The 22,470-nt window shown below is 50.9% G+C and overlaps 8 protein-coding genes across 8 annotated transcripts; 2 read left to right on the forward strand and 6 right to left on the reverse strand.

Annotated features, from left to right (window-relative positions):
* Positions 1-966: 966 nt before the first annotated feature.
* Positions 967-1,954, reverse strand: BO83DRAFT_336693 (RTA1 domain-containing protein; the record flags this gene model as incomplete). Its single annotated transcript, XM_025528456.1, has 3 exons — positions 967-1,438; positions 1,491-1,739; positions 1,801-1,954. 3 exons carry the CDS (start codon positions 1,952-1,954, stop codon positions 993-995), a joined length of 849 nt encoding a protein of 282 aa, XP_025389019.1. The 3' UTR covers positions 967-992.
* Positions 1,955-4,566: 2,612 nt separating this feature from the next.
* BO83DRAFT_407780 (glycoside hydrolase family 28 protein) lies at positions 4,567-6,294 on the forward strand (the record flags this gene model as incomplete). The annotated part of the gene is made up of 5 exons (XM_025533993.1): positions 4,567-4,866; positions 4,918-5,226; positions 5,280-5,425; positions 5,483-5,936; positions 6,013-6,294. The coding sequence occupies 5 exons, from the start codon at positions 4,567-4,569 to the stop codon at positions 6,292-6,294; spliced, it is 1,491 nt and encodes a 496-aa protein (XP_025389020.1).
* A 532-nt stretch (positions 6,295-6,826) lies between these two features.
* On the reverse strand, positions 6,827-9,276 carry BO83DRAFT_377948 (putative amino acid transporter). The gene has a single exon (XM_025531127.1). The coding sequence runs from the start codon at positions 9,034-9,036 to the stop codon at positions 7,273-7,275; it is 1,764 nt and encodes a 587-aa protein (XP_025389021.1). The 5' UTR covers positions 9,037-9,276; the 3' UTR covers positions 6,827-7,272.
* A 203-nt stretch (positions 9,277-9,479) lies between these two features.
* On the reverse strand, positions 9,480-11,149 carry BO83DRAFT_377949 (hydroxymethylglutaryl-CoA reductase). The gene has a single exon (XM_025531128.1). It carries the CDS (start codon positions 10,877-10,879, stop codon positions 9,719-9,721), a length of 1,161 nt encoding a protein of 386 aa, XP_025389022.1. The 5' UTR covers positions 10,880-11,149; the 3' UTR covers positions 9,480-9,718.
* Positions 11,150-12,960: 1,811 nt separating this feature from the next.
* Positions 12,961-14,359, reverse strand: BO83DRAFT_311541 (putative integral membrane protein Pth11-like; the record flags this gene model as incomplete). Its single annotated transcript, XM_025527478.1, has 6 exons — positions 12,961-13,447; positions 13,516-13,886; positions 13,938-14,005; positions 14,058-14,094; positions 14,145-14,164; positions 14,233-14,359. 6 exons carry the CDS (start codon positions 14,357-14,359, stop codon positions 12,961-12,963), a joined length of 1,110 nt encoding a protein of 369 aa, XP_025389023.1.
* A 2,817-nt stretch (positions 14,360-17,176) lies between these two features.
* On the forward strand, positions 17,177-19,202 carry BO83DRAFT_416751 (cytochrome P450; the record flags this gene model as incomplete). The annotated part of the gene is made up of 5 exons (XM_025534717.1): positions 17,177-17,627; positions 17,698-17,885; positions 17,945-18,069; positions 18,135-19,005; positions 19,071-19,202. Exons 1-5 carry the CDS (start codon positions 17,396-17,398, stop codon positions 19,200-19,202), a joined length of 1,548 nt encoding a protein of 515 aa, XP_025389024.1. The 5' UTR covers positions 17,177-17,395.
* Positions 19,203-19,904: 702 nt separating this feature from the next.
* On the reverse strand, positions 19,905-21,796 carry BO83DRAFT_377952 (SDR family oxidoreductase). The gene is made up of 4 exons (XM_025531129.1): positions 21,134-21,796; positions 20,927-21,054; positions 20,664-20,846; positions 19,905-20,593 (listed from the first exon to the last, which is right to left on the reverse strand). The coding sequence occupies exons 1-4, from the start codon at positions 21,432-21,434 to the stop codon at positions 20,012-20,014; spliced, it is 1,194 nt and encodes a 397-aa protein (XP_025389025.1). The 5' UTR covers positions 21,435-21,796; the 3' UTR covers positions 19,905-20,011.
* Positions 21,797-21,806: 10 nt separating this feature from the next.
* BO83DRAFT_19096 (uncharacterized protein) lies at positions 21,807-22,411 on the reverse strand. Its single transcript, XM_025526546.1, has one exon. The coding sequence runs from the start codon at positions 22,340-22,342 to the stop codon at positions 21,893-21,895; it is 450 nt and encodes a 149-aa protein (XP_025389026.1). The 5' UTR covers positions 22,343-22,411; the 3' UTR covers positions 21,807-21,892.
* Between the last annotated feature and the right edge of the window lie 59 nt (positions 22,412-22,470).

Below are 22,470 nucleotides of genomic sequence, written 5' to 3' on the forward strand. Positions count from 1 at the left end.
GATGTGTTTGATTTCGAGGAGGTCGTTGATAATGATGTTTGGGAGAGGATTCCTCCACCTGGGGTTTTATTTGTCCAGGGTTAGTACTTCTCATGGACATATAAGAACAAATGTTCATTGTTCAACAACAAAATGAATGTGAAGGGGAAAACATGGGAAGACCTCACCAGTCGCCTGCCCCAAAATCGCAACCACATCCCCTACAACAAAAATCCTCGTTATCCAACGAGCTGGCACGGGTGAGCGTTCCTCACCCTTTGATACGCGAATAATCTGGGATAGAACCATGTAGATAGATGCTGAGAAGAGAGACGGGGCAAGGAGAAGAAGCAGCTCTTGCATGATGTATGGTGCAGTGGTCCATTGGAGAGGCGGTTGTTGGCTGTTGATTATGCGGGCTGTGTAGCCGGTTGTTTCGACTATATATTTATGATGAGTATTTATCGGGTGGGCTGTTACTGCTTGTGGTTCATTGGAACAGTAGTGGGGAAATATAGCATACATAAACCCCCTATTATAAACGGAGTAAAGAACCATGTTCGCTGCGCGAAGCAGTGGATTAGATGGCATATTGTAATGAGGCCAAAGCAGGCGGTTGCTGTAATGGCGGCGGCGGTGGAGGGTGTGTATTCGTAGAGGCGGTATTCGGAGGCCATTTTTCGCTTTCATTGTTGGGTGGAGTATTTGAGAAGGATGGAGGATGCATGTTGGTATTTGGGGGTTTTCTTTATTAATGCTGAGTGATGTGTGTCGTTTACGAGTAGTTTATCTAGGCTGTAGTTGTGGCTTAATGTAGAAAAGTGTTTAGAATTGAAGGTTGTCGGGAGTATATATTCCTAGCTCTTCTTAGACTTGAATAAAAATGGGTCTCGCCTGGTACATTCAACTTGCACGGAGAAGGGAGCTGAGGAAATTTAGTTCATCTATATATTCATCTGGCTGTCTATAATACACACGTTATGTATCCCAATCTTGCACCATATCTTCATACATTACATTGCAGGAGACACATCAACAAACCGGAGCCCGTAGCCCACTGCTGCTACCCTCGACTTTCCCAGCAGCCCGTTAATCTCACTCGGGTGGAATCGGATCAAGATACACAGTACCAAGAACATGGGGACCGCATCAAAGACATAGATGAAAGCTTCGTGGGTGATCACGTATCCCTCCTGTCCCTGGATATACTCGATAAACCGCACAATAGAGCGAATAAGGATCAAGAAGCTTGATGCGTACAGCGAGAAGAAGTGCTTTCGCCATGGTATCATAGGCGATTCGGAGCGCACAGTAGGGTGTCGGTAGATGCGACGTTGGAAGATGATGGCGACCACAAGGAAGAAGCAGAAGAAGATGATCTGTACGAGAAGTCCGCCGATGATGACATTCTCGCCTGTATTATCGGTCGCGGATTTGGATTGGACCATGATTCCGGCGCCTGTAAACATCAGCATAGTACATTGGCGGATGATTGTAGGGGGTTGACGGACCGGACGACTGCATGAGGAAAGACAAACAATCCCCGACCACGAAGATCTTCGTCAGCCATTTGAGTCGGATGATCGAGTGGTGTTCTCCATGCACGAGGGCGATAATCCGGCCGAGGATCATGTAGATGGTTGCAGCAAACAATGCCGGGGCAATGAGGAGAAGGGTGCTCTGAATGATATAGGGGCCCAGCGTCCAGTTGGGAGATTGGTTTCCGGACATGGCGCGACCGATATAACCGACTGTTTCAACTGCAATTCAATCCCAATGTTAGCTGAAGAGGTCTGGTGCAGGTTTTGGCATTGCACATACACATTCCACCTATCAAGGCTGCAATGGTCAGCCATGCTCGCGTTCGAATAAGCTGGTATGTGAAAATAATGACGCCGATCAGGAAGAGCATGATCATGACCGCGGCGCCTCCCACGGAGGGATAGTAGGCGTATGCCGTCCAACCGGTGGCCATGATGACAAGCAGGTGATGCCCGATTGTGATTGAGAGGTCGTGAAGGAAGTCGGGGATTGGGATTAGACTGGGCCATTTCGATTCTTAAGTGACTGCGACTCCTGAAACTTTCTATGCCTAGAGAGAATTCTTCGATGGCCGTTGTTGACATGGTTGGGACTGTGCCTCTCGTATTTCGTACGCTGAACCATGTTCGGTTTAGTGTGTGGAGTTCAACCGCTTTCTTCAGTCTGCTGCTTATTATAGTCTTGGTTCTATACGAGCCGATGAGGCATAGAATCCGAATGCACGGACCAGTGCCATGATAGGCCCACTCATTGAGATGCCAGGCATGGCTTCTCTGTCATTTCACAGCAGTGGGAGGTACATCTGACCATATCAGCACCGAAGCGTACGTTAAGGAACGCCTGGACTTGTAGATCGCTCTGAGAACAGCCAGCGTCTGGATTCCTGATCCATCAGATTTTCGAGCTCCGGAGTCCTCTCCAACCAACATACCTCATTTAAGTAGCCTAAAGGTATCTACAGGGCTGGTTGGGCAGCTGCATACTGTGACATAACTCAGGTGCAGCGAAGCATTTGATAAAACGGGTTTTCTTGTATCTTTCCGATTGTCCGTACAGTTGGAGTGCAGACTCTCCAGGTCGCTTAGGTGGTCAACAGGCGGTTTTGAGCGTCCATAGAAGGGGTAAAACATCTAGCAAAGCAACGAGGTGTTTCAGGGCATGCCTTGTACGTTGAAATGCGCTTTCACATCGAAAAAACATGCATAGCAAGACTGCAGTCCCTTCTCAAGCCTATCAATGATATCAATGCAGTCTTGTCGAACAGTGTGGGTTTTGGACCATACTGCATTGCTGGGGGGTAGTAGTTGTTGTAGTCACAGGTAGCTCTGTCATCAAGAATGCCCCAGTGAGAGTCAGTCGTCAAAATTTATGCCAGCCGTTGATGCTGGTGTGTGTGTGTGTGTGTGTGTGTGTGTGTGTGTTGTGGTGCTTCGCCTCTTCAACTCCTTAGAGGTGTTCAGAGTCACAACTCCTAGATGCATCGGTTTCTCGAAACTCTGGATATTGAATATTTCGCTCGTTAATCTCAATGCCCTTTATTTGGCAGCAGCAGCAGCAGCAGTCTCGGGTAAAGTTCTGCAGAAGATCGCATGCAGTTGTTTCAGGAAGCTATGGAGGCATGAAATGAGAAATGAGAAATGAAGATTGGGAGGAGGTTGAATGGCGGCAGTCGTATGACACGTTGACATGGATGGAACAATGACCCGTCCCATTCTTTCTGATTCTATTGCTCCCTTGATCGTGGCTTCTACGGAGGATTTTCAGTCGATCCCATCTCTCTGACACACAGCGGCTGCGACATTCCGCGATTAGCCTTGTTTTGTCTCCGGGTCCACCACTAGGACCCTCCTGTGCGTCGGTGACTAGGTTATACTCCTCTTGGATACTGTAAACCCGAGGCCCCAGATGTGTTGCAAATTGTGACTGCATGTGAGCGCTTTGAAGAATACTGACTGTTTATCTGTTGCCAAGATATCCGCATAGAGTTGTAGAAAAATTGAATGGGCCAGTGGGATCCAGCAGGATGCCTGCCTGTGACCTCTGCGAATGGGCGGATAAAGAGAGATGCGCGCACGGATCTCAGTATCCTTGATGTTATGGATAATATACATGGTTCAAAACCATCCGGATTCAAAGACACCACAGCAATCTCCGGCTGGAAGAAGTCAACGGCGGTGCTGGGGACGGTTCTTGGATTACTCGGTGACCCTTCCCTAGCGGGGTCTGGGTGCTTAATTTATCATCAGTTTGTCGCCGAAGACCCACCCCGGATCCTCTAAAGATGCTGTGAGCCTGTGAGAAATATGACCATCCAAGGGTCTCATATTAAGGGCTTATGGCACACTGGCCAGGCATAGGGTCTCTAACTCAGGGGAATCACGTACACTATCGAATCAGCGTTCGGAAGTCGAGATTAAAGCTGCAATCAGTGTCAACAGACCCAGAGGCCCGAATTAGCCGAGCTCAAGAATTATGTATGCATCAAGTTTTCTTCGCAGTGGTGGATGATTTATTCAATCGGTCCTCACGGTGTTTGGATGGTCATGACTCGCGCCATGACGTGTCGGGGTCTCAGATAGGTGATGGTTGCAATCGTGAAACACGCTCCAGGGGCAACAGGAAACCCTTCATCAAACCACTAGCAGAGCAACTCCCCGTCTCGAGCTCGGCTCTAAAATGCTAACTGCCGACGGTGCCAATCATACCAGCGAGTCAGACCCCCTGGCTGGACACTATGCGGGGCCGACCGAACGTTTTTATTAAGTGTCTCCACCCGAGGTGAAGATGGGTCGGTTCACGATGCATCCATGCTAAGCTCCGGAGGAGGTGGCTGAGCTTAGCTTATTGATTCTTGACTTTCAGCTAGACCAACGGTACTGTGGTTCTCGGCTCTATTGATTCGATGCTATCAATCTATCATATAAGAACGTTGGGTGTTCAACGTTGTCCATGGTTGAGATCTGGAGTTCAACGCCCTCATTGTCCTTCCTTTCATTTTGTCTTTTCTAGTATCTTAACACTCTTTAGTCTTTCATTCTTTTCATCATGATGAAGCGCAGCGCGCTCCTTGCCTCTTTCCTTCCTCTCGCCCTGGGGTGCGACAACCCTGAGACTCACTCCTGTGCCTCTGCCTTCTCCGTCTCCTCTGCGGCGGCCGCTACCTTCTGTGCCACCTTCACGGCGAGCACCGTGACTGCCACGACTGGTGTGCCGGATGTCTTCCTCTCCAACTGCGACTACAAGACCAAGCATCTCTCCAGTGCCTGCAGCTGCTTGGGCACCTCTGACGGATCTGCTCCCGCTTCCACCCCGGCTGCCCCGGCAGTCTCCAGCAGCAGCAAAGTGGTGAGCACCAACCAAATGCTTCATTACGATTCTTTTACTGAACCAATGTAGGGCAAGGCGCCTGCTGTCGCAGCCACCCGCACCTCGGTGGTCCCTACTACCTTCCACACCACTCCCATTCGTGTGCCCGTGTCCACCTCAGCTGCGGCGGCTGTGACTACCCAGGCTGTCGTCCCGGTGCAGAGCTCCGTGGCAGGCAATGGCGGCACCACTTGCACGGTGACTGAGTACGCCTCAATCTCCTCCGCCGTCGCATCCTGCTCCAACATCCTCCTGTCCAACATCAACGCCCCTGCATCGAGCACCATCGATCTCTCGGGCCTGCAGACTGGCGCGGCTGTCATCTTCGCTGGTGAAACCGTAAGCCATCTCCCCTACATCAGGGTCAATCACCATACTAACGGAACCGATAGACTTTCGGCGACACCTACGACAGCGACTTCGACCCCATTGTCATCTCCGGTACCGACGTGACCATCACCGGTGAGGAGGGACATGTCATCAACGGTAACGGTGAAGCCTACTGGGACGGCGAGGGATCCAACGGCGGACAGGACAAGTGAGCTCCTACCAGCACCCCCTATTCAGGAATGGCTTCACTAACCTTCCCTGCCAGGCCTGACCACTTCATCGTTGTCAAGGACATGTACAACTCCAAGATCGAGAACCTCAACATCCTGAACTACCCCGTCCACTGCTTCGAGATTGAAGACACCGAGTACCTCACCATCACCGGCCTGATCCTCAACAACACCGCCGGTGATGCCGCCAACAGCAAGAGTGACGGCGACCCGGCCGCCCACAACACCGACGGCTTCGACATTAAGCAGAGCGACTTCCTGACCCTGTCCAACACATGGGTGCACAACCAGGACGACTGTGTCGCCGTCACTAGCGGTAGCTCCATCGTCGTCGACAACCTCTACTGCTACGGTGGCCACGGTCTCTCCATCGGCTCTATCGGCGGCAAAAGTAACAACACCGTCGACGGCGTCACCTTCTCCAACTCCCAGGTCATTAACAGCGAGAACGGCTGCCGCATCAAGTCCAACGCTGATACCACTGGCGAGGTTAGTCACCTGCCTCAATCATAATACACCCCTCATCAAAACGTAAGCACTAACCACCGAGCAAATCATTATACAGGTCTACAACGTCCGCTACGAGAACATCACCCTGTCCGGTATCACCGACTACGGCATCGACGTCCAGCAGGACTACGAGAACGGTGGTGCCACCGGTGACCCGACCAACGGCGTCAAGATCGAGAACATCTCCTTCGTCAATGTCAAGGGTACCATGAGCGACGGCAAGGATTACTATATCCTCTGCGGTGATGGCAGCTGCTCCAACTTTGTCTTCACTGATGTCGACATCACCGGTGGTAGCGATGATAGCTGCAACTACCCCTCTTCGGGATGTCCTTAGATTATGGAATGTGGTGTGATTGTAGAGTAGGTAGAAGGGGTTGGAGGAGGTATTGAACTGTACAGTATCTGTCTATGTATCTGTACCTCTATCTGATTTCTAGTTGCTTTCCTGAGATGCTGTGGATCAGCGAATTGGGAAAGTGGAAACCGGTTAGTGATTAGTTGGTTTCATTCAAACGGAGGGTTTATCTATCATTTATACTACCCGTGTAATAGGTTGTATGTGTGTATGGGGCATTTCCCTTCTTCTGTAATGCTAGCAGTAGGTCGGTTGGCTGGCTAGTTTCTGGTAGATGCGACATACATGGACAATGTCTACGGCAATCAAATACGGGAAAGCTCCTCCGAGGTCGCAATGCACATGCTACTCCAGTCGCAAGTGGTGCGTTTTCACTAGGATCTAAAGCGAATCCGAACCACCGAGCCCCGTCCCAAAATTGACCGGCAGTTGCGGAGTACGAAGGGTGTCAGATGCCCGCATTCAGGTAGCTAGCTAGCACTACGGGGGAAACAGAACAAGTGGGGTAATGGTCATGTGGTAGATAATTGCTTTTTTTCTTTCCAGGTCATATCGATTTCATTTCATTTCACTCATACCCTCGTCAAGACAGGAGAGACGGATCTTCTCTCCTGCATCAATAGCAAAAAACAGCGTATAACTTGAGAAACAGTTCCCTAAAACTCCAAGATGGGGTTTACGATTTGGCTCTGCTGCACATGCGAAATGCTAAACTTCAGTAACGCTGTATGAATTCAGACCGTTAGCTCCATGGCGGCCGGTTGAGAGCAAAAAGAAAGATAAGAGTCTGGCTGTGTGGTGGTTAGTAGCAGTCAACAGGCCGGAGTATGGCGATCGTGTGCTGATTGACTGACAAACCTGAGCCAGGGCACCGGGCCCCCTGTTTTTCTCCAACAAATGCGAGATGCGAAACCAAAACGCCGTATCCCTACGCCACACTCATGTCGATGGATTGCTTTAGGCGGATCCTTCTAGCCAAACGGAGACGGTGGCGCTTGTCGTGTACACCATGAACACTACTCCCAGGACCATCATTGCAATGTCGCCTCGTTTGACCCATGGGGACTCGGCTACGCCCTTCCAGTGCAAGTACGCCGGGTAGATATACACCAGGGGAACACAGGCAAACGACCCGATCAACGAGACAAACTTGTCCAGATCCCCGGCCCCCACAGCTCCAATCAGCCCGCAGATCATCACGGCACTGGTCCGGAACACATTCTTCTTCCACTTGATCATGGGGTCGCGCTTGCCTGAGTTCTGGCCGAAGAGCTTGCCCTCGATAATACGGACGGCGGGGAACAGCTGGATCGGCGTACTGACCAGGATGGCGAGCGAATAGACGAACTGGAGCACATTGACAAAGCGGTCCGTGCGGGGCAGGTTGCTGATGATCTCCGTTTTGGTCTCCGCGCCAAAGGTGGCATACGAGAGCGCGCCCACCGCCGTGAACAATACCGTGATTATGATCATGACAGTATAGAGGAGTTTGTCGAAATGCTCAGGCCGCTTCATGGAAGACTGGATCGGCAGAATCAAGCCAATTCCCTCAAAGGTGAAGATACACGATCCGATGGTCAGGGTGAACGATTGGCGATTGAAGAGTTCGACCGACGACGCCAGACCACGGGACGCGAGACTGGCAATGTCATAAAAGTAGATGTACGCCAAGCCTACGAGGATGAAGACATCCGCCAGCAACGCAATGGGGCCCAGCTTGGAGATGTTTCGGATCAAGGACAGTGGGATGAGCACAAGCAGTTGTACGGCGATTAATTTACCGGTTGACAAAGCTGTGCCCAGGTCCGTTGTCACCGCTTCCAGGACGGCGTGGATGTTCTCCGCGGTGAAGATGATACAAGCACACACGAAGCCCAGTTGCGAGATTACGATGGATGCAAGGATCAACGTCCGAAGTCGGGTGCCACCAATCCGCTCACCAATGTCGCCATAGCCACCACCATAGTGTCTCCGACATTCCAGCAACAGATGGAAACACAAGGTACTGATCAACGACACTGTTACGAGGGTGATGGAGGAAAACAGGATTCCGCCGTTGCGGAAGGCCTTGGGTAAGAAGATGATTCCCGTTCCCACAAATGCCTTCAAGAGTGTGAAGAACGTCTTGACGTTGGAAGCATCGCCTGGGCGGCTGGCTCGTGAGCTCCGCCGTCGCCGCAAGAGGGCAGTTCGTTCGGACACCGGCCTCGTCTCATCCTCTTCTTCTTCCTCTTCGACGATGGCTGATTCCTCCTCTGTGTCGGCCAGATCCTCGCCCGCAAAGTTACCATAAATATCTAGGAAATCGAGAAAGGACGAGGTTACGCCCGGTTGGTCGAGCCGACCGTACTTGTTCTGAACGAAGTGACGGCGGAAGCTCCCCGGCTCCATGGCTGCCACGCCTTCCTCCACCACATCATCCGTGCGTCTCGGAAGGAAGGAGAACGTGGCCGCCCGTTTGTCCAGGCGAGCTATCTTGGATTTGGCGTCGAGACGGTACAAGTCTCGATGGATGTCGCCGCCTTGCAGTCTCAGGGAGGATTGGGGTTCGGACGGAGCATCACCACTACTTTGCTCGGCTGGGGGCTCAGCGGGGGGTGCAGTCAGTTCATCCTGGAGGGAAGCAGTGAACTGAGGGTGCAGATGCTGGGACAGGACGTTGTTTGCTTCTCTAGAGTCGGAGTCGGGATCCCGACCGGAGGAAGTGGAGAGATCTGCCATTGGAAATGGGGGCGTCGGGGAGGGAGGGCGGAGGCGAGTTTCTGGTTTGAATGGAATGGGGTCAGTTGAAAACAGGGACTGGAGAATGTTGTTAGCATTGTCCGGCCGTGCAGGCCGTGCAGGTATTGCCAAATGAACAAAGGAGAGTTTGAAGTGTAAACCAGGAGGGAGAGGGCGAGGAGAGGAGAAAGAGGAAGCCGATGCTTTAAGAAGTACTTTGGGAGGACCAGCGGCGGATGCAGTCAGTCAGTGATGTCGATTCCCTTCTTTTTACTGGGTCCGTCGATCGGTCACTCTTCGTTCATCGCTCGGCCGTGCCCTTTTACTGGCTTTTGATTGGCCATAGACTGAGTCAGCACCCGGACCGCACAACGGGCATCACATGACTGTTCGGGTGAAAACAAAGGTAGTCAAAGAAGTGAACTTCTATTACGCCATATACACCAGTCCATAGAGTTGCGTGGAATACAGCTCCCTCCACTGAAGATCATCAAATTCGGTCTCCTAATAGCGAAGTGGTACAGATACAGGCACTCTCGGGACAATTTTCACTCATCTTGGTATCACTTACTATCTACTTCGGTCTACTGTCTCCTCCGCCTAGTCTATACTAAACTGGAACTGTTATACCTCCATTCCCTCCACCCCACCCCCACCACGGTCTCTTACTAACTGACGTGTCTCACATTTTGGACCTTGGCCTCTCACTAGCCTCCCAACGTGCTAACCGCTCGTGACTGCGAGCAAATGTCTTCGTCACCACAGCAGAAGCCGTACTGATCTCCAGCGCCAGAGCAAACGCAGCAATGTACCCAGCCAGGCGTCGCTTACCGCCGGGTTCATTGCACTGCATGATCCGCAAGCCTTCCTGCTGTGTCGCGTATGACGTGCCCCCGCCGATTACCCCTACAGGTATGGAGGGGAAATACAGGCTCAACGTTATTGTCTTGGACGCCTGATCGTATTCTGGCGTCAGATGTGCCCACGAAGCATCCGCGACGCACGCCGGATCTTGACCCGTGGCAATGAAAATGGCTGCCAATATATTGGCGGAGTCGATATTGCTGCCATGCTCGCCATTTCGAATCCCCGCTTCTTGGGTCGTCTGAATGAAACTATACAACTGTGCGGATGAGCAGCCTAAGACTCGCTGACATGCGGAGTCGGATAGAGCTGTCCAGGCCACGGTCTCGACACCCCGGACAACGGCCACATTCCTCCACGATGGCTTCTTGTCCGAGGATAGCATGCCTTCTACAAGTGTGTCCACAACCTTATATATCTTTTCTAGGTTCTTCGACACCCAGTCACAGATCCGATCTGTAGCTATAGTCACCATGTTCTGGCCTGACGCGTCTCCGCAAGCGTAGCTCAGAAGCAGATGGACAGAGCGGCCGATCGTATGCGGTTTTAGGCTCTGTAAGCGAGCATGCTTGCTGGTACTCTCCGCCACTTCCTTGAACGATGCCTGGAGGGTAGGCAGCGCGCGCGCAAATCGCAACGCATCTCCGGGATTTTGGAAGCGAAAGACCGGGCAGCGCGTCATGCCCTCATCCCCCATGTGGACTTCAATACCACCAGAGGCATTGGCAACCTTGCATCCGCGACAGCAGCTGGCGACTACCGCCGCCTCAGTGGTGGCCATGGGCGCCCAGATCTCCTTGTCGGGCCCTGTGGGCGTCCGAATGTGTAGCGGTCCAGCTAATCCAACCGGAACGTGCGTATAGCCGATGAAGTTCTCTATCTTCACCTTGTAGGGGTCTTGATTGTGCCGAGTGATGTGTTCGACACCGTTGAGGATCTGGCTGATTTGAGCCTTGGTTTTTTCTGAGGGGGGGGCCATGATTCGAGAACTGTATCTTCACGAGCAAGGTATTCGGTGTAGATCCAAATGTCGACCGACAGACATCACGCGCGACAAGGTAATCACTACTATATGTATAAGTAGAACCATTTGCCTCCATCAAGGTTAACCTTTGTGTAAATATTGGTTAACCTGGTGCTTAGCATCTGCTTACAGGGCATGGGTACCATACTTCCAGGGGCACGGTTGTTTAGTCTTCTCCCAGTCTTGTTTCCGGGTCTTCCTCAAAAGGAACTTACATCACCACTGTAATACAGGGATATGCCGTCTGCACTCATAGATAAAAATCATAAACAATCCAAACAAACTACATCTCCATCGCTCAATCCAAGGCCAGAACTATATCAAACGCCATCATAAACATGGAAATAAGCTTGATTGAAGGGATGGAGTATTCTGTATTGTAACACAACCAAATCAATGAGGGATAGTATAGAACAAGGCACATTCTTAATTGATTGCATTCAAAGCATCCAGAGTACGTTCACACCACGGAGACCAAAACTTAGGCACGCAGGCAGAGACAGTACTAAAAGTCCGAGTATCCAAACACGACAACCCACCAGCCAGCCGACAACCAAAACAAATGCATAGTACGTACAGCAATTAGTAGTAGTAAATCACCTCAGCTCACTAAGGCACCTCTCAGCGCACAGAGCATCCAAATTGAAGGCAACCACTTACTGCATCTCCAGATTGCGGGTCCTGTAAGTTGCCCGACGGACCCATCTGTCACCAAGTGGAGCTGACCTCAAAAGTAAGTAACACTTTTAGTAGATTTTCACAATGAATCGAGTTGAAAGGAAAAAGGAAAAAAAAGCAACCATCATACTTTCAGTTTCTCCGAGCCCTAGGAGAAAAAGAAAAGGAAGGGGGCCAGACAATAAATAAAGATTAGGTAATTTCATCCGAAATCGCTCACGTTCGGAAAAGTACGTATTGCCACGAAAAAGAAAAATAAGATAAAAAGCAATATTTTGAACGAACTGGCGCCGAAGTCTTTGTACTTTGAAAACGCCACCGAGAGAGATAGTGGAGGGGGAGAACAAAAGCCTTATTGCTGATGTGCAGGAGCAGCACAGTACGTACCTCTTGCAGCAAGCAACCCTGCACATCACCGGAGTACTCCGTGCAAAGCATACACAGTCGTCATGTCTAACCCATCAGAAATCAACCACAAATTTGATTTGTTGGTGATAGTTGCGCCCGAGCGGTGCCCCGACGAAAAACTATCTACTACAAATGTGCATTACGCAGTAGACTGAATCTGCGATAGTCTGGCAATTGCAGTCCGTAGCCCCTTTCCTTGAGGAATTCCCTATCCATCAAGATCAGGCCCTATTACCTCACGGTATGCCCGAGAATAGCCTAGCCCAGCTCTGATGTCTACTTACTAGTAAGCCGGGTAAAGCGGAATAATTGATGGTCGCATATCGGCCCTATCGTTATTCTATATTGCGCGATCATGCGTTTGTCTACAGTATGTAAATCTATTGTCTCTCCAGATGAGTGACCTTGCTACGCACTATGGGTCCACTTGATTTCTACCAAAAGATAAGAAACTAGTGGAGTGACAAATCATCAGTCCTGCCATGTAGATCATGTGTCACAGAGTATCAGTCATCGTTGCTTTGATTCTTTGTCTGCTGTGGTGCGCATATGATAGATAGAATACCACTGCGGCCGGGGAGTTAGGTTTAGCTTTCTCAATAGTTTCTACTAATCTAGTTTTGCTTTGACAATCACGGGGTTTTTATTTGAGTTAGTTAGTCTACCCGCTTGGTTTGTTGCAGGATTCGGCGGTCAGTTCGTTAAGGTTTGTTGCTGAGGTCATTCTAGTTGGTATTCTTCTAGATAGTTATTCTGAAAAGCCGTTAAGAAAAAGGATTGGGGATCGGAGATAACTCCCCTGTAAGAGAAAAAAGGGGAAGGTAAGTGGATGAGAAATAAAATAGGAAATCAAGTGAACGAGGGAAGAAAAGAAGGAAGGGTATATGAAGATAAATATCGAGAAATAGAGAACACAAAGTAGAAAAAAGTAAAGGTATAGCTATTCTCTCTCAAGAAATATGCGTCCCCAAAGACCGAGGAATGTCAAACGACTGCACCGGGCGAGTATAGTACTCCGTACTGACTTCGACATTCGTCTCGATTTCCGTATGAGCATAGATCTTCCCATCCGGTATGATAATCCGTTCCTGGCTGTTGTTCCTCCCAATCTGTGTGCCCGTCATAGCGTCTCCATCTTGGGTCTGTAGGATGCTCATATCGAATGGATGCTCGCGACCCTTGGAGAAGCCCGATTCCTCTTTTCTCATGTTGCTGCTCGACCATCCGCCGTAGCCGCGGTTCGAGCTGTACTCGCCAATCAAGCGGGGGAGGAAGCGAGAGGCGATGGCTTTGAAGGACGGGATGGAGGAGGCCAAGATGCCGACGTTAATCTCGATGGCAGACCAGTACATGGCGCCGCTGATGGCGTAGGTGGAGTCGCTGGAGGTGAGCATCGCGGGGATGTAGGTGATTCGGATGATGGAGGAGATGCAAGCGCTGGATATTGCGAGTAAGCAAAGAAACACGTGCTTTACCTCATAATTAACAGGCATTGTACTACTTACAATAGACCAAGACAGAGAATACCACCGAGGGCCAACTTCTGTTTCTTTGGCATGTGTAGCTTCAGGATGACCCGGATCGGCAGCGAGTAGGTGAGCAGATCGGTCGTAATGTTCAGCGCCGCGTTGGCGAGGTAGAAGACGTTGATTGTTACGCAGCGTCCAGGAATGCTAGTATTCCAGGCGCGGGCGATGGGATTGCATTGAAACGCAGCTGTCAGAACGAATGAAGTGGCTTGGCAACCCACAACACACATCATGACGAGAGACATGCGCGTGAGTTGCTTGTCACCAAGTCGGGTGTAGAACCAGCAGACGGAGGTTTTGACAAAGCCAAGGGCGGCCAGGTAGAACATCGAACTCAACCAGACGGCCTGTTCAAGCCGTCAGCAGCGATATCATAAGTGGAAGTTGAAGTGACGTACAAAAGAGTATGTGATAAGACCACTTTGATCCACATCCACCATGTGCTGGCCCATACCATGCTTGACAGCTATACAGTGTCAGTCTCCGCCCTCATATGCGGACAAGAGGAATTATCTTACCGACTATGGTAACTGCGGTAAATGCCCATGATAGAAGCTGGGTGAGAGGTCAGCTCAATCGCATCGATCCGGAAACGATCCCCTTACGCAGGCGCCGATAATCAAATCTAGGAAGAATAGTAGGTCAGTCACAGATTGTACACAGTCAAGGAGGGCGAGGACAATATTGACTTACAGTCATCCAAGCCCATACGCTTCAAGACATAGATTCGAGCAAACAGCCGTAGACAGATAGTCACAAAACTCAGGATCGCGAAACTGATCGCAACACCAGCAATTACTGGTCCCTGTGTAGTTGCCATGTTGACAGTCCAAACGGACAGAAGAGGGCAAGGCGCACAATGCTGGGTAGTGAATCGGGAAAGTCCAAGGTCTATTTATCGAGTGCAACACATCAGATGCAGTCGCTCATGCACCACACACACCATACACGGAGAAGACAGTCATTTTCTAGAAGGGGAACTTCCGAGGGGGTTAAAGATTGAGTTGCGATTTAACGGAAGGCAATCTCGCGCATGTGCGCCATCGCGATCATCGCTGCATCAAATGCCCCTGGCAGGGCCCCGGGACTCATTCTTGGACGACCCCAAGCGGTGCGGGTCAAGCTCGCATGTTGGAGAAACTGGAGTCTGATGGACAATGGCGTTTCCTAATAAGGGAAAACTGAGAGGGAAAAGTTCAGCCGGCACCAAGAGTTGGCTATCGACACTGGAAGAACGGAAGGAAAAAGCAAGGTCTCGCGCGAGTAGCGACCAAGAATCGGGGACTCCAGTGACAGTTCGTACGTAGCCCACATCTAGGGTTCTGGAGTGGTGGGCATCAAGTCCGGATGCACTGGCCGACTCCGATCATCGAATCTGATACAGAAAATGTGTCATTGAACCTATCGCTCCACGGCTAATCGGGGGTGCCACTAGAAAGTCAGTCGCTGTCCACTGAGTGGCCATCGGCGACAAGAATAGCAGTTGGGGCACGATCGTCACTGAAGATGGGTCATATCGCCGGGGGGGATTCCGATGTTCGCAAGAAGTGGAACAAATTTTGGATATTATTCTGTACTTTTGTTGCAGAGGTTGCCACCACGTTCTCGTTAATCATTGATAATCGGTGTTCATGTACGGAGTACGGAGTAGACAGTGGTTGCGACAAAATCCCGGAACGTACGGCAGCCAGCCAAGTCAAGCCACCACAAGCACCTCTGTGACAAGGTAATGGCTGTCTGCGAGACACGGGAGGAGTGGATAAAACGGAAGGAAATAAATTCCGGCACTATTCGCACCATAAACGACCGGTGTCTGAAAGGCAGGAGAAGCGCTGCCGGCTTTGCTCCAACCGGATTAGGGCCTTGACTGATAGTCGCCCTGAGCGCAAATGCTGACCCACTCCACTGAAGATGGACCCGTCCAGACAATTTTGAACGGCGAGTCTTCTGCTCAAAAAGGTGGTCTACGCCGGGTGTCGGGCGTCATGCCTGCGAATGCCTGCGAATGCCTGCGAAGACGATGTGCGCAGGATCAAATTCTGGTGGCTTGGGAGACGTTATGGGGAGCGTAGGGCAGATCTTTATTGGTCGCCCTGGCACGCGGAAGCCTGTACTACTGAATACTCACTGTAGCTCGGTCAATAGATCCAAAAGATTAGAAACCACCCCTTAATGCTTTTTGGTTCTTCAAGGCAGCCATTTTATGCACCAGCTAACCAGGTGTTGGATTTGTGAAAGGAGTTCCTTCTCATGCTGGTTCATCGACTCATGCTGATGTTCAAGGAGCGAATGAAATTGACGGGGAATGGTTTTAGTGAGTGGCTTGGGGGACGGACCTCGGGCTATCGGCCGTGCTTCCGATCCAGTAGTCGCAACCACCAATTTCTCTCGATCCAACGGTGAAAATCTGCGTTGGACTTCCATGTGAGATGGATGGATAGAAAATATGTTCGTAAGTAGATAGGAGAACCATGCTACTCCTCCCATCCAAATTGTCAAAGCGGCCCCTTCAGGCCGTGTACAAGTCCGCCCGCCACCCATAGCGACATTGGTATCAAAAGTGATATATCAACAGGCGCAGTGTTGCCATCCTCAGCTGAGAGTATTCCTAATTCTCAGTATCACAAAACTTTCGACGGTTGCAGAAGCAATCAATAGTGTCTTGTGGCTAAAAGACCGACTCTAGGCATAACGACGTGCGCCATTAGTACTGCGTAGGACTCCAATGGGCAAGCCGACACTAAACCAGCAATTTCTCCAGGGAATCCTGGAACCTTTGCTTGCCATACTTGTTTCTGCAGTTCTGGGCCTCTTTTGACACCCCCCTCGGCAACTTGTGAAGGGTGTAATCATTTTATTTTCCTGGAGCCATGGATGGAGTGCCGATCGCGGCCCAGCTCAAGGCCGGCGTCAGAGTTAGTCTCCGTTAGGGCCTGCTAGGGGGATGTCTGTGGGTAAGTTTGGCCTCTCACGTCGCCTCCCCCAGTGGACGGCAATTAATTGCTGTTAACACAAAGTACTTTGTCGAACACGTCGAGCAACGAGATTTTTGGGTTTTTCTTTGTTTGTGGGATCCGGCGGTATCCCGATAGTTTGATAGAAGGATAGAAAATGAATGGATTAGGGGGATAAGTATATATGGCAAGAACGGCACTCTACAGACTGGCACAAAAGGAATGGTCCCTTTCATCAAACTAGAAATGGTTCCATGGTCTTGATGTCGGGACATGACCATTTCAGTAGCAGTCTATGACAAACTTCGAGCCTGACAAGTGTCAACTGCTCCTCCGAGAGCTTAACCACGGCCAATAATGGCTCATCGCGACTCGGCAAGCCCACTCCATCAGAGACACTAGGAGTCGTTGGAGGCCCTAAACCCTCGGCCGCGCATTCCTCCCTGCTCATGAGTCTTCACTTTGTCCCCGCACCACTAAGGTACATTGTCGCTGCTCTGACGGACTGGACCGGTCATTGTCTGTCGGCACTGGGGGTGGTTCTTCGAGTGACGCTTGTCAATGGCTCCAGTCTGGTTGGATCGACACTCCGGTCATATTGTCTACCCTCCCAAAGCAGTAGCCTCAGTGGTGTTCTCCTCGGATCGAGTCCCGGTAGGTACATGCTTAGATGGCGCACCACCGCTTCTTCAGTGGTACCACTACGAGGCTAACTGATTCGTCGTCTGGGCGCATTTACGTAGGAGAGAGGAGCCAGATGTCGGTGCTGGACCTAGGGCGGGCCTAAGTCCAAAGCTCCCCTCCAACGGCTGTCGATGATCATGTTTTAAGAGCTTGGGGTCGCTTCACAGTGAATTTTGTTGCCATCTGTCCACTCGCCGACTACAAAAGCAACAACAATAATGGGCATGGGTGAAGATCTCCTCTCCAAGGTCACGACCACCAACGTGATCCTGGGTCTGGTCACCTATGTGGTCCTTCAATTCGTGTATCAGATCGTTTATTACCACTTTTTCCATCCGTTGGCGGAATTTCCTGGTCCATTCTGGGGCGGGGTCACCCGACTCTGGATTGCATGGCATAATCTGCGCGAGACTGAACTGCAGACAGTGTACGATCTCACAAAAAAATATGGTACGCTAAACTATCGTACTACCTGGATAACAAATTGTGAAAGAATGAAGCCTGACTTAAACGTTTCCAGGCCCCGTAGTCCGTATCACACCCACGCTCCTGCTTGTCAGCGACCCCAAGAAGCTCCCCGACATCTACCATCGCAATGCCGACAAAACGGGACACTACATCACCGGATCTTTCGGCGAGACCGAGTCTCTGTTCAACATGCGCTCTCACAAGACGCATGCGGCATTCCGGAAGCACATTGCCGGCCCAGTATGCTCAACTCGACCCTATACTTCTCTTCAGAGCTCTCTCGACTGATACCTGCACAGTATAGCTTTAGCAACGTCAAGCGCATGGAGCCGCTCCTCGACGCCCACATCGAGCATTGGCTACAGAAAATCGACGAGAGATTCGCCTGCACGGGCGCTGGTTTCGACTTCTCGTGGTGGGCAGTGTGAGTGCCGTGCCATTCTTGAACCCTCCACTTCATCCCGCAGGCCACACTGACATCTCTCTAAGCTACATGGCATACGACATCATCAGCGAGGTCGGCTTCGGTGCACCCTTTGGTTTCGTCGAGCAAGGACAAGACGTCGGCGGTCTAGTACAAGGCTTCCACGACGGCCTGCCAGCATTCGGTCTCCTGGCGCGTCTCCACCCCTTCACCAGCTGGATGAAGACGACCTTCATGAAGAAATACCTGGTTGCGACTCCCCAAGATGACTCCGGTATCGGAGTCCTGATGCGCTTCCGTGACCGACTCATTGACCAGCGTCTGCGCGACCTCGAAGAAAAGAAGGACATCGGCCGGATCGATCTCCTCCAGACCTTCCTCGAGGCCCGCACCGAAGAGGGCAAGCCCCTAGACATGGAGTACATCCGGGCAGAGGTCCTCTTAGTCCTTCTTGCTGGCGCCGACACCACCGGAACTGTCTTCCAAGCGCTGGTATATAACCTCATGACCCACACGGAGGTGTACGAGCGCATGATGGCCGAGATCGATGATGCTGCCCGAAAGGGCCTCATCAGTCCAATGGCCCAGTACCAGGAGATTGTGGAGCACTTGCCCTACTACGCCGCGTGTGTCCGCGAGACCTTGCGCCTGAACCCTTCCGCGCCAAACCTCTTTCCTCGATATGTCTCTGAGCCGGGTATCGATCTCTATGGCCAATTCGCGCCCGCGGGCACGGAGATCTCGTCTAACCCATGGATCGTCCACCGCGATCAAGAGGTGTTTGGCGCTGATGCAAATGTGTTCAACCCAGAGCGTTGGCTGGACGCAGAGCGCGCCAAGCTCATGAACAAGTATATGTTTACTTTTGGTTACGGGACGCGAGTATGTTTGGGCAAGGATATTGCGATGATGGAGCTGTTCAAGGGTCCTTTGCAGGTTTGTACCTCCCCATCCCATCCCTCACAATCTTTTATATTCTTTCGTTTTCTAATTCGATACAGCTATTCCGCAATTTCAAGCTTCACTCTATTGCCGGCAAACCTTCCGCGCATTTTGTGATCAAGGGAGGCGTGGGATTCTGGCGCGATATGTGGGTTACGGTTGACAAGCGGGGAGCTGTGAAGCCGATGTAGCTGTTTCAGTCCGTCTTATGTCAAATTTCTCACCCTGGTTCTAATTTTTACTATTTGTCTCCATCGCTAGCTGTAGGCCCCCCTCTCTATTCCTTCATGACTGCCTTGCGTCCGGCGTTCTGTAGTCGTAATAACCATGACTGGCACTGAAGAGACATGATACTGAGTACTAAAGTGGGCTCAAATCCCTGCATTCGCTATCTAATCTAGACTACGTTAGAGGAGTTACTGGATTCTATAGACTAGTAGTTCCAATAACAGTAGTACTAGAACGAGAATGAGGGAGATCATGGGGTATCCAAGAAGTTCAAGTTCTTACAATTCATATCTCTCTCTCCACGACATGCTGGCACTATGCTACTACTGAGTAAGACAGAAAATTTCTACAGATTGTCATGAGTCTCTTACATAGATTCAGGCTTGCCTGCTGGGGGTATTTATATGGGCATCATGCTGTGGTGTTGGAGACGGAATTATTCGTTTTCAATAGCAGTGAGTGAGTGCTGTGAGGTATTTAGTATATACTGAAGAAAAGACCGCAGTTGTTATCGGAAGGAAGACTGTATACTAGACATCTGACACCATTGAAAGCTTGACTGGACTTGAACCATACACTTCAACAATCAATCGATTCATGATTGGCTGGTAGATTCATCATGGATTATTACATTCAAGCTTCTGTATGATAGCCTGGGACCTAATCAATGATGCCACCATCATAATTATCATTACCTATAGTCCCTTTACATTAATATAATGCCGGTAACTAGTACCTCTACCAGACCAGAATGGAAAGGATATCGTCTAATCTACAACATAATCCCCATCCCTTTCACCCTCTCAAACGCCCCAAACCACGACGTCCTCGTATCCATCTCCTCATCAAATCCAATCTCCCTCGCCCTCCCTAAATCAAACGGGCGATCGAAATCCATCAATCTCAGACTTCCCATTCTGGCACCCGTATTATGCATACTACGATAAATCACCTCCTCTTTCACCCCTTCCCTCTCACTACACAATTGTCTCAGTTTCTCCCAGTTCCGATCCATGTACTCCGTCGGGTGCAAGGAACCCTCCTCAGGCCCCACACCTTCCAACCCGAAATACGACGCCAGGATTGGCCATCGCTCGGACCATGCGACGGGGCGTGCGCTGTCCGCGATATTGAATGCTCGGGTATGGACCTTTTCGCGCGGTTGGAGGGACGCATGGATGCAGAATCGCGCGATTATGTCTTGATTGGAGTCGGTAGATTGGAGCGTCCAGGTTGTGCTGTTGCCGGGGAAGGGAACGCGGGCGTTGGGGCCTTCAAGGGCGCGATAGAGGGAGAGGTAGATGCCCATTGTTTGAGCCATGCAGTTTGCATTGCCGAAGGGGGCGAGGCCGACCTTTTCATGGGTTTTCGGTTAGTGTGTTGGGGGGGCGCAGGGGATGTGGTGGAAGGGGGTTGCGACGTACTATCACGTCCGGACGGACTTCACACCATGACCAGGTCTTCCCGATGCAGAGTTCCTGCAAAAGGTCGACTTCGTGATAGTAGAAGAGGTCTTTGGCGTATTCGGCTGGCACGCGGGGGAGGTCTTCTTTTAGGGGGATTTGGTTTCGGAAGGGGAATTTGTCGAGGAGGTAGACGCCGTATGCCTGTTGGATGTGATGGCTGTTGTTAGCTTCTTACACGTGAAAGAGCATGTGTTTATGATGTGGATATGCAGGTGACATACCTTTGTTCCAGTAATAAGAGTAACAAAAGACAATTTTGGAGAGAGAGTCTCCAACGTCTGTACAGCAGCTCGAAGCATCTCCTTATTCAGTCGACATTCTTCGGCGGGGACATCGCTGGCACGATATGCTGCACAGATATTGAAACCCACGCGGTTAGACGCACTAACATAATATATATGCATGCAATCAGGAAGGCGCCTACATACCTGCATAGTACACGTGGCTGATCGTATCAACAGATGAGATCTTCTCCGCCAGGGTCTTCTTCAGCGCTGCATCATCGCCTGCCAGGAGGTCCACGCCGGAGACAATCTGGAGACGATCATCTGTTGGCCACTGGGCGTCCCCGGCTATGAATGCACGGTTCGCAACCGCTGTTACCCTGCTGAAAGTACCTGAGGCTGGGTAGTTGGTAAGTAGCTGGTTGACTAGGGCCCATCCGTTGATGCCTGAACAGCCGAACACGATAGCATGGTGTCCTTGAGAGGGTTGTGACTGCTGCTGCATGGTGAGTCTAACGAGGGGAGTAAACTGGGGTCTAAATTGTGTGATGAGGACTCATTAGGGAGACAGCACGCGGCTTCATGGATCAAGGACAAGGCCGTCTGGTCTGATTCCAAGGGGTGCCATGATGGCTCCCAATTTACCCAGATTACCCCGGCCCAGTGCAGAACGCTGTACACATCGGACTGCTGTCCAGGCCAATGGGTTAATTGCTTCTTAGCTTACCTCTATTATGCCTATGGGAAACCGCGGACTGGCATCAATCCACCATGGTGGGGACAACCAACGGACTCGTGGCGCCACGATACCGCATGTCGGCCAGAATCCGCCACGCTAAACGGTAGGTCATTGGTGGCGTTAGAATGAGACGGGTCGCGTTAGCAGGGATCTTTTCGCTTACGATGTCGTCGACTGCACTACGGCCCTCGGATGCAAACATGGGGTTTCTGATTGGTTGTAAACTAGCTTACAGAAGCGACACGTCCAGCATAAATGATCCCTTGAGTGAACAAAGAAATTGCGGGTTTGGTGGGTCGATAATTTTCTCTGGCGTGCGGAATAAGGATAAGCACAGATGACATCTGATACCGGGAACATGAGGTCTTACCAGGTACTACCGGAAAAGGGAAAGCCGAAGAGAAGGCGGGCGATTTAAATATACAGCTCCAGCATTTGATAGAGAATGGTTTGATAGATGGACTACGAGCCAAGAGGCTTGTGTCAGTTACTAAATAGCTTTGATCAACTTCGCTTCCCCTGCCCTCGTGGCTTGGCATCCCACGGCTGGCTCCTGCGATTTCTCGGGGATTTATGATCGGCCGAGACAAGCCCGCTCTAAGGCCATCATAGTTGGCTTGGATATAGTTGAGGGAAGCGAAGGATTCGATTAAATCCTTATCCTTTCTGATCATTGTTGGGGAAGGGCTGGCTGGCGGAAGACAGAATTCTAGCAATCAGGTAAAACACTCCCTCATTCTCGAGCTGATTATCACCGATGTCCATGCAACACCTACAGGGGCAAACAGCGCCCTGGGGCGCT

The sequence above is a fragment of the Aspergillus eucalypticola genome (genome assembly GCF_003184535.1).
Source record: "Aspergillus eucalypticola CBS 122712 chromosome Unknown BO83scaffold_10, whole genome shotgun sequence".
NCBI classification, from domain to species: Eukaryota; Fungi; Ascomycota; class Eurotiomycetes; order Eurotiales; family Aspergillaceae; genus Aspergillus; species Aspergillus eucalypticola.

What these genes read in the sequence shown, in the direction of transcription:
- BO83DRAFT_377949 (XM_025531128.1), bottom strand. Translation starts at nt 10,879, where the DNA reads ATGGCCCCCCCCTCAGAAAAAACCAAGGCTCAAATCAGCCAGATCCTC.
- BO83DRAFT_377952 (XM_025531129.1), bottom strand. Translation starts at nt 21,434, where the DNA reads ATGCAGCAGCAGTCACAACCCTCTCAAGGACACCATGCTATCGTGTTC. An exon ending in CTCTTATTACTGGAACAAAG is followed by an intron (nt 20,847 to 20,926) that starts GTATGTCACCTG and finishes CACATCCAACAG; the next exon opens with GCATACGGCGTCTACCTCCT. An exon ending in AAGTCCGTCCGGACGTGATA is followed by an intron (nt 20,594 to 20,663) that starts GTACGTCGCAAC and finishes ACCCATGAAAAG; the next exon opens with GTCGGCCTCGCCCCCTTCGG.
- BO83DRAFT_377948 (XM_025531127.1), bottom strand. Translation starts at nt 9,036, where the DNA reads ATGGCAGATCTCTCCACTTCCTCCGGTCGGGATCCCGACTCCGACTCT.
- BO83DRAFT_19096 (XM_025526546.1), bottom strand. Translation starts at nt 22,342, where the DNA reads ATGATCAGAAAGGATAAGGATTTAATCGAATCCTTCGCTTCCCTCAAC.